Source organism: Trichinella spiralis (genome assembly GCF_000181795.1).
Source record: "Trichinella spiralis strain ISS 195 chromosome Unknown Scfld2, whole genome shotgun sequence".
NCBI lineage: Eukaryota > Metazoa > Nematoda > Enoplea > Trichinellida > Trichinellidae > Trichinella > Trichinella spiralis.
The window spans coordinates 1,980,232-1,989,237 of NW_003526941.1; the positions used below are offsets into that span (position 1 = coordinate 1,980,232).

General features: G+C 34.0%; 3 protein-coding genes across 3 annotated transcripts; 1 reads left to right on the top strand and 2 right to left on the bottom strand.

Annotated features, from left to right (window-relative positions):
- Positions 1-196: 196 nt before the first annotated feature.
- Positions 197-2,470, bottom strand: Tsp_02928 (conserved hypothetical protein). The gene is made up of 5 exons (XM_003379213.1): positions 2,314-2,470; positions 1,939-2,003; positions 1,084-1,140; positions 979-990; positions 197-247 (listed from the first exon to the last, which is right to left on the bottom strand). Exons 1-5 carry the CDS (start codon positions 2,468-2,470, stop codon positions 197-199), a joined length of 342 nt encoding a protein of 113 aa, XP_003379261.1.
- Positions 2,471-2,678: 208 nt separating this feature from the next.
- Tsp_02929 (putative signal peptidase II) lies at positions 2,679-3,169 on the top strand. Its single transcript, XM_003379214.1, has 2 exons — positions 2,679-2,704; positions 2,773-3,169. Exons 1-2 carry the CDS (start codon positions 2,679-2,681, stop codon positions 3,167-3,169), a joined length of 423 nt encoding a protein of 140 aa, XP_003379262.1.
- Positions 3,170-3,843: 674 nt separating this feature from the next.
- Tsp_02930 (SMEK protein) lies at positions 3,844-8,698 on the bottom strand. Its single transcript, XM_003379215.1, has 14 exons — positions 8,660-8,698; positions 8,407-8,542; positions 7,738-7,793; positions 7,577-7,675; positions 6,837-7,529; positions 6,578-6,763; positions 6,026-6,184; positions 5,820-5,896; positions 5,138-5,270; positions 4,910-5,055; positions 4,761-4,854; positions 4,506-4,698; positions 4,269-4,408; positions 3,844-4,050 (listed from the first exon to the last, which is right to left on the bottom strand). Exons 1-14 carry the CDS (start codon positions 8,696-8,698, stop codon positions 3,844-3,846), a joined length of 2,358 nt encoding a protein of 785 aa, XP_003379263.1.
- Between the last annotated feature and the right edge of the window lie 308 nt (positions 8,699-9,006).

Consider the following 9,006-nt stretch of genomic DNA (forward strand, 5'->3'; position numbering starts at 1 on the left):
CGTGAAGATTGAAGGTGAAGTCATCTAAAAATAGAAAACAACTGTTTCATAATATATAATAATAACAAAGAAAAACATTAGTTTCCATTCACCATACATGTGAAGTCATGCAAACAGCATGCATAAAATACATGGACCACATTATCAATATGTAACTTACATCTTTCATAATGACAGTTGATATTAAAGAGTAGAATCATAGTTGAGCACGTGCACGCTTCCATGACGATGCAATGAATGAAGTATTCTGAAAAGTTGTACAATAATAAGCAAATTATGCAAAAGGAGGAAACTTTGCCCACGGTAAAACAACCTAATTTTCCGTCAATAATAGCTTAATAGCATAAATATAATGATTTAATTAAATGGCTAAAGTTATTACGGTATTGAATCAAATGCAATAATACACTGTAAAGACGGACATAAAAGTGTAAAATAAATCTAAAAACTGAATACTGCCGAGTGATGAAAAACGAGATTCAGCGATTACATAACTTCGCGTAATAATTAACTGAGGACGTTATCTGACGTTACTGCTATTTATTTCAGTCAAGTGAACAAGTACCTTGCTACTGATAAGGCCAGTTTCAGAAAAAGGTTAATTTCCATATTAGTTTGGGTCGAACAGTGCCAAGTGAACGTTGTATGTTTAATATGTAACTGCACTAAAACTGAACACAAAAGTAAGTATTCCGGAAAATTACTGAGAAAACTGAAGTTCACCACCTGCCGTCATGAAAATACTCTAAGTTATTGACCATGGAAACTAAAAATTAGTAAACGAGTAGTAAGTAAATTATGCAAATAGAATATTACTTTACCTTCGGTCAAATAACCTAATTTTCAGTTTGCAATAAGGTATAAATTTCATGCTTGATGAAACAGCATTCCTTGTGGCGATACCTTTCACATAATATTGCGGAAATTACTAATAATATGCAAATTAGTTTCAATTTTTGTCATATAAAACTTCTTTACTCTCTTCTGACTCTATAAATATAAATATAAATATAAATATAAATAAATATATAAATATTATATATATATATATATAATTAATTCCAACCAAAAAAAGATTTTCACATAAAGCGGTTTGCATAACGAACAATGCAAATAAAGCGCTGTTCGATGCAATCTCAACTGAAAACAGAACTGAACTTTAAATTCTCAGGTCATCATATCAACTGAGTGCAGTACTTATTTGAAGCATGGTTATAAAAGTCGTTTCACAGTCACTGAGAACAAAATTTGTCGAACAGTATGGTTGAAAGTATTTTAAGAAAAAGATAATAATATTCATAATTCAATCGAAACATTAGAATAAGCGTGATTTGATAAAAAATATTCATTTCACGTTGTACGTAAATAACACAATTTTTACAGTAATGCACTTAATACATTAAGGAAATTCAGGTAAAGTTGAATAAAATTGAATTTTAATCTTTTTTCATTTGACTCATCATTTTGAACTCTTTTTTGTACAATTAAAATTCGTTGTTGTTGAAAGATTAACATATTGAATAAAATCTGCAATTTTTGCCTCTAATTTGAATAAAAGACTTCCCACTTTTAATGAGTAATTCAAAATTTTAAGAAGAAAGTAATACCAGAATTGAGCTTTCATAAAAATGATTCGAAAATTCAACAATTTTCCAAATCAAAATAGCTCCTTTTACTTAATTGCTCAGTTTGCACCACTTTATTTAATTCATTTCAATAAAAATTAAAATTTCAAAAAAAAGAGTGTTCAAATTCAGAGCCGCTGTAAAACTGAACATTTTCTATCGAAAACTTTCATTTTCAACAGCTATACTGTACGTGCAGAAGTGTTGTGCAATTTAAGAGTTTTGAAGAATATAAAGCAAAAAATCCACTCAACACAAGAGATGAAAACGAGAAAGCATTGCATAACGGTGACTGTAAATGAATTTCACTTACTTCGCGACGTATGCTGCTAAAGTATAGTTCACAAATTTGGCAAACAGTACATGCACACTTATCATCTTTATCAATATTTTGTTATTCTTTGTAAGAGATGATTATCGTTATGATAGAAAAAAATTACCATTACTTGCTGGTTTATATGAAAACGTATGGAAAGCTTTAGTTTCAATTGAATGATGAAGAAAAAAAATGAATCGACAATGATATATAAAGTTCGTTGAAAGGGTATTTATTTTTGAAAGTGCAATTTCTGAAAAAGTGAAAATTGTCTTCGGTGAATGATGTTGTGCAATATTTTTGATTACTGAAAAATTTACTTGAACGACGAAGTTTGTTTGAATGAAACAAGAAAAAAAATTCTTTGCAAACTCGCAATTATCGTTTGATTCAGTGAACAGTGCACAAACAGCACAGCAAAAATAGGGGAGTGGAGGGGTGGGGGAGGGGGCACGTCACGCAATTGTTTCGTGTTTGTGCAGCTATACGCCAACTTGGCACTCAGCCGGCAAGCATGCCGTAAGTTCATCACATTATCAGTTTCTGTCGATAAAAATTGAAACTGTTTACCTAAGCAACAATTAAGAAAAATTACCCAATTGACTGACGTAACGCAGTTAAATATTTTCTTCTACTTCCATTCGTTGCTTCAATTGAACGAACCTTTCGCACAACTTCCCTCTTCCATCTCTCTCTCCGCTTTCTCTGGTCTTACGTTAATTGCTGCCCCTCAGGCAATGTTTCTGCGCTCGATGAAACAACGGTAATTTGCTGTTTATCATTTTCAATAACCATCTTTTTTAAAATCATCCTAATTAATCATTTTCAAAGATCAACACTTTGGTCAATCGTTTTCACAATTAGTGGTCTGCTGTTGCTGTGTGTGGGCAGTGTGGCGCTCAGTTTGGGCCACTGGGAACAAGTACCTCTGACATTCTGGATATTTGCTTGTTGCTTGTTCAATTTTTACCAAAAACAAAGCAAATCTAACAATGCCGATCTGTTTCAGAATTCTGACTTCTGGCCGGTGCTATTTATCAGCATTGTTCTACTGACGTTCGGTTTGCTTCACTTGTTCAGCGTTAAAGTTCTGCTTCACAGCAACAACGCTGCACTGAAAGCTCCTCAATCACCGTTGGTTGCTGTCGTTGAATACATCCACGTCAAGCCGCAGCTACTTGAAACGTCAACTCAAAAGCGACCATCATTGACATCAACAACAACGTAAGAGAGCAATGGATTTGATTCCATATTTTAATTTTCAACTTTTCGTCACGATATATACAAATATATGCATTCAATTATTCTAGGCTTCCAATTGGATTCCTTCCATCAAAGAATTTCCCTGTTTTTCAAACCAACTAATGTAAATGTAGCTACCAAAATGCTCTCTAATTCCATTACTCTTGTTATTCTTATTCTTATTCTTATTGTTATTATTACATTCACACACACACACACACATACAACACACGCTGAGCAAGTAGGTGAATTTTGATAGATGAGAAATTAATTCACTGAATTCTCAAATTTGTCGGTGCTTAACCAAGTCGCGTTTATTTTTATAGCACGTATGCATTTTCTTCACCATAAAATGCATCATGTAAATAAGAACGAATAATAATAATAGTACAGCGCCGAATTCAGCGACGATCATCCTTTGCATGTAATGTTCATTATAAATTTTTACATATTAAAAAAAACGACTTACGTGGAACTTATCTGGTTGGCAAAAACAGTAGCACATTTCCATACAACTGGCCAACAAGCTCCACTGATCACGGTGCAAATAAACAAAAACAAATACCTTTTTTATAAAACAAATGAGGTAACAAAACCTCAAAAAGGAAAAATGAGGTCGAATAAATATATCATTTATACTTCAATGGTAGAGTTTGTCGTTCACTGGAAGCGAGCCTTTTTCGTCGGTGTTGAATTTAAATCTAAATCTTGCTCGCTCGAACTGGAAGATTCCACCGAATCATCATGCTTTGCCTCCTCAGTCGTCGCCGCACTGCCGGAATCAATACCCTTAAATTGGTCACGGTCATGCTGATGCTGATGATCCATCTCCTCATCAGAATCTGAATCATTGTAATCCACCAAAGCCTAGGAATGAAAAACGGTAGGGAAATGAAAATTATCAAAAGTTCATCAAAAAATTCTTCAACAGAGAAATTTTAAAAATTGGAGGAGTTGAAAGAAAACAAGCAAGTGCCTGAAATTTCACCTAGGCTTTGTACAAACAAAACTCACAGCTACTGCTGCCGTAAGTGAATGAGACAGTTGAGGGGTTAGAAAGAAAGAAAGAAAATTTTTACTCTAACCGCTGCGACAGTTTCTTTGTGAACATTTTCACCAGCATTCAAACGTGCTGCCAAAGAAGACGAGTGAATGACAATTTTGTGGGGCTTTGGCTTTGGTTTCACTGGGCCGAAAAAGATACCGTCGTCGTCGTCGTCGTCATCTGTAAAATATATGATACACACACAAGATACACAAACTCAGCAAACAGTGGTAAAGCATAACACAAATAGTAAACATTAGAAATTTGCAAAATATACCACAGGGTCGAAGCGGTGGCAAATTCACTTCGGAACCGTTGTCAACCGAGTAAGCAGTGCTGCTAGCAGCATTTGCGCCGGGCGACTGGGTCACCGTAAAGCCTTCGGAAGACTTGGAACCAATCGGATAAGAAATCACAGAACTACGCGGCTGTTCCGCATTGAGCGTTCCACCGTTGCTATTCCACTCATCCTTATGAAAAATAAATTAATTCCCATTTTCACAAAACAAAAATACCACCGTCGCCTGCCTACCTCATCATCGTCATTCAACCATTGTTCTTCTTCGTCCAATTCCCGTGAATTTCGAATACGCCTCCAAGAAGCACTGTCTGTCAACGATCCACTTCTGGAAAAATATCAATTCATTAATTAAAATTTTCACTTCCGCTTCAGTAACTTACGATGAATGACTACTGCTTTTCATTGACAAAGAGTCTTGCTGTTCGTAACGTCGCTTCAAACCTTGGAACGTATTCACGTATGTCACATCTTCGAAATGTTCCATGTAATTTTCCACAAAGTGCAAGCATAATATACGCACGTTTTCCTGAAATTCAATTCAATTCAATTCAATTTTCCTTTCATACAACAACTGCTATTTGCTTCTTATTCGTACTAATCAACATTACCGTGCGAATAAATTCGAACAACTCTATCAGAGCAGAATTCAAAACATTGTACTTTGATCCGTTTGCAATAAAGCATTTTACAACAGGATCAAACAAACGATGCCGAATAATGTGCCTGTTGTAGAAATCATCCCTGTGATGTACAATTTTTCGAAAAAATCGCAAAGCACCTGATATATAAATTGAAAACTACTCATTTGAAATTTGAACAGCAAAAAGAAAGACAAATATTCATCCTACTAAGCTTTAAAAACATATGTCGTGATTGCAAAAAGACCAAAATTTTTGCAACTAAATCTCGGCTCAGCACCAAACTTCTAACGTGGTAGCTGTGGTGTTCAATACAAAACGTCAATAGCTCCAAATATACGTTCGTCAAATTAGCATTGCGGTAACTATCTAAACCGAACATTCCATTACAGACAATCAAACAAATATACAAAACCGTACCTTTGATCAATTTGTTACCGTTAATGGAGGGGAAAAAACGAGCAAAAATCTGCGGCACGCAGCATCTGTAAAAAAGGCTCAAAAATTCGTGTTTGTCGTTGCGCTAAATATTTGCAAAATTAAAAATCACTGAAAAACTGATGGAAAAGTACGCTGAAAATAGACAAGTACTTGTTGTGCAGTAGCAGTAGGCATTGTTTCCGGGTCGATTAAATTTTTAAGAACAACATACGCATGCATTGTAGTTACCAAATCTGGATCTGGATCGCGGTTCATCAGATCGATCACCAAATTAAGAAACAGCTTTTCCTAAAGCCAAAAAATATGCACAAACGGCATACAATGCAAAATAGCAAATTATTTTTCTCATCGATAAGGCTCTTCTCACTAATAAGACAATCAGAAACGAAAATATGCCCACAATACAAAGCATCATACTTCAGTTGCACTAGATTCTATTACGCAATAATTGCGTACAGCAGGAGCATCGAAATCAACAATCAAGTTCAAAATATCCACTGCCATGGAACGAACTACAGAATCGTCGCACTGGAAGAAAAATTCCAACGCATCCAAAATTCCATTATTCATTAGAGTCTAAAAGAATATCCATTTTAAAATACAGTGCCAAGTAAAAAATGTCACATATTCCCAAGTGAAAAATTTAATAACACAATAGTTACCGAAAAACACCTGTACCTCCAAGGATGAAAATTACAATAAATTGAAAAATAAACCAAATAATCAATAAAATATACTGTCACATATATAAAGCAAGAAAGGAAGCATTAAAATATGTATCCTTTACGAGAGATTTTTTTTCAATTACGATAATTAATATGAAATGATAGATAGCATCTGCGCGTTTGGATCACAGTTCGTGCTCAATTTACATCTGCAAATTTTTACAACTAAAAAAGAATGGATACCATATGATGTACTGTACTCAACTAAAACTCAGTTAAAAAGGCTTGAAAAAGAAAGTATTACTGCAGTATTGCATAAAATAAGAAACCCATAGCATACTCTGAAAAATGATTCCCGATGAACAGCTTGCAAAAGTGGCGAATAGGAACAAAATTCTTTCAGCAGACCTATCACATTTTGAAACTCTTCTACCGTAGCTTCCTTTTTCTTAATCAAAGCGAACAACGTTGCAAGAAAAGTCTTGTCTTCCTGAAATGATCGAATAATTGGTAGCTTCATAAAAGTTTTAAAAAACATCAACAAAAAATCAAAAATTCACTACCTGAAGCATGTTGATAATTTCCACTCGAGTAAAAAATATGAAAGATGAAAGTGTGGATAAAACATTTTCTTCAAATATTGACGGGGCCGGAAAAATAAAATCATAAATGTACTGAACGCGATAAACTTGATGAATTTTCGAAAGTAGTGGAACACTGTTAATCGGCACCACTTCCTTGAATTTTGCTTGTTCCCAGAGAAATTCTCGATGCTTTCGCCTTGTCTGCATTGTCGGATCGTATTCCAAAATGCCAATGACATCGAACAGAAACTGCTCAGAAAGAAGCGTCTCAAACAATGGTGGTTTGTTCAGAAAAAAAATGTTCTTGAAAATGCGATACAACAAATGCAAAGATTCTAAATCTTCCAAATCTTCAACCATGTGGAATAATTTGATTAACTTTGGTATATATCTACAAAACAACACAAACATTCGACGAAATAACAATAAAATTGCATATACATACTGTTGACCGTCAATCGCGAATGCTAATGCATCACGGCGGCTCACTGCAGAAAAAGATGCAGCAATGACATCATTAATCTCTTTCAAATGAAGCAAATCACAGGGTGGTAACTGTAAAGTTGGCGAATTTACAGTATTCAAAGCACCATTTTCTACACTATCTTCATCGGATCCTGAATCCTGTGTCGTGTCGTCACTACTTTCTTGCGCTGGATCACGACCTTGCGCCTAAATTAATTTTACATTTTAAACTGAAAATTATTCTTCCCCATTACCCCGCAAATTCCTCTCCAGACTTCATCGCATCCCTGCTTTTCCTGAAAGCTTAAAGCAAAATCGCTGTTGTCCGCTTCGGTCCAAACAATAAGTGTTTCCTAAAGCGTAATACAGAAAATAACTATAATAAAAATATGCAATTTAAACACTTTCACATTACTTGTTGCTTCTGGTAGGCAGTCTCATTCAGGATTTTGCTTTCAAGTAAAATGGACCCTGATACATTTAAAAAGTTTAAATTTGTTAAATTAGTAAAGATACAGTTGTAACATTTTATAATATTTTCAATGAAAGGAACTTTTAATCTTTATCAATAAGTAGACAAACGTACGCAAGTAGACAAAATTTTAAACTACAAAATTCTTCTTTACAACAGAAAGCTCATACTCATACTCATACAACAGGAAGCTCATAAGCTCTGATAATTCGAAACGAAGAAAATCTCACATCCTGTGGGAACTCAAAAAACAACTTCATAATATATACCATCAAAATTTATGGTAGCGGTAACTGGTTAGAAAACCTGAGAATAAAATTTTGTTAATGCTACTGAACATCTTTCATAGACAATATCATACATTTTTGCCTCATTATCAATAAAGAATTCAATAAAAATGTCCATAAATTATTAAAACTTAAAACGATATCAAACAATTAATATGAGATACGAAAAAATATCTTGCAAAATTATCAGAAATATAAATATAAACAAATCTGTATTAGAAACTACAACTATAGGATTTACTACAACTTTTAATGCTATGAAATGGTTGTTAATCAATTTCAAACTTTAAAATATTAGTAAAAAAAAGTTTTTTTTTCGAAGTACCGTCTTGCTCTGAACGAACAGTTAAAGTATGAGATTGAAGGCGTTCATTGAAAACACAAGTTACATGGCCCGTGCCTTTGTCATCCCAAACTCGCTTTTCATTCAAAACGTACAGCTTCACACGGTGACTAGGATCCTACAAATGTGAATTTCACTCAAATTTAAAACCAAAAAATGTGTCTTTTAACGCAAATGAGCATACGAACAGCTGTGCATGTAATTTAAAAAAATATACTGGTGAAAAACCACAAACCTTATCATTGCATTTGTCGTCAACCAATGGTTCAGACATTCCCACGCAGCAGCTAGACGTATCAACAAAGGCTAAACAGGCAAAAACATATCAATTAACAACATGCAGTCTACTAAATTTAGAAACCTTCGGCGTTAATACATAAACCTAACGGATACGCTTTAAATAAAGCTCACTTTAAAATAAACAGCATGAAACGAAACAGTTTTCGAATACTGTATTTGCGAAGGACGATACAGAATGCTGTAGCCTGAAAATCAAGTAACATTACTGGTATTGAAAATCATTGCAAAGTTTCAATAATAAAGTAATATAACAATTTTTAAAATAATTCATAAAATTACAAT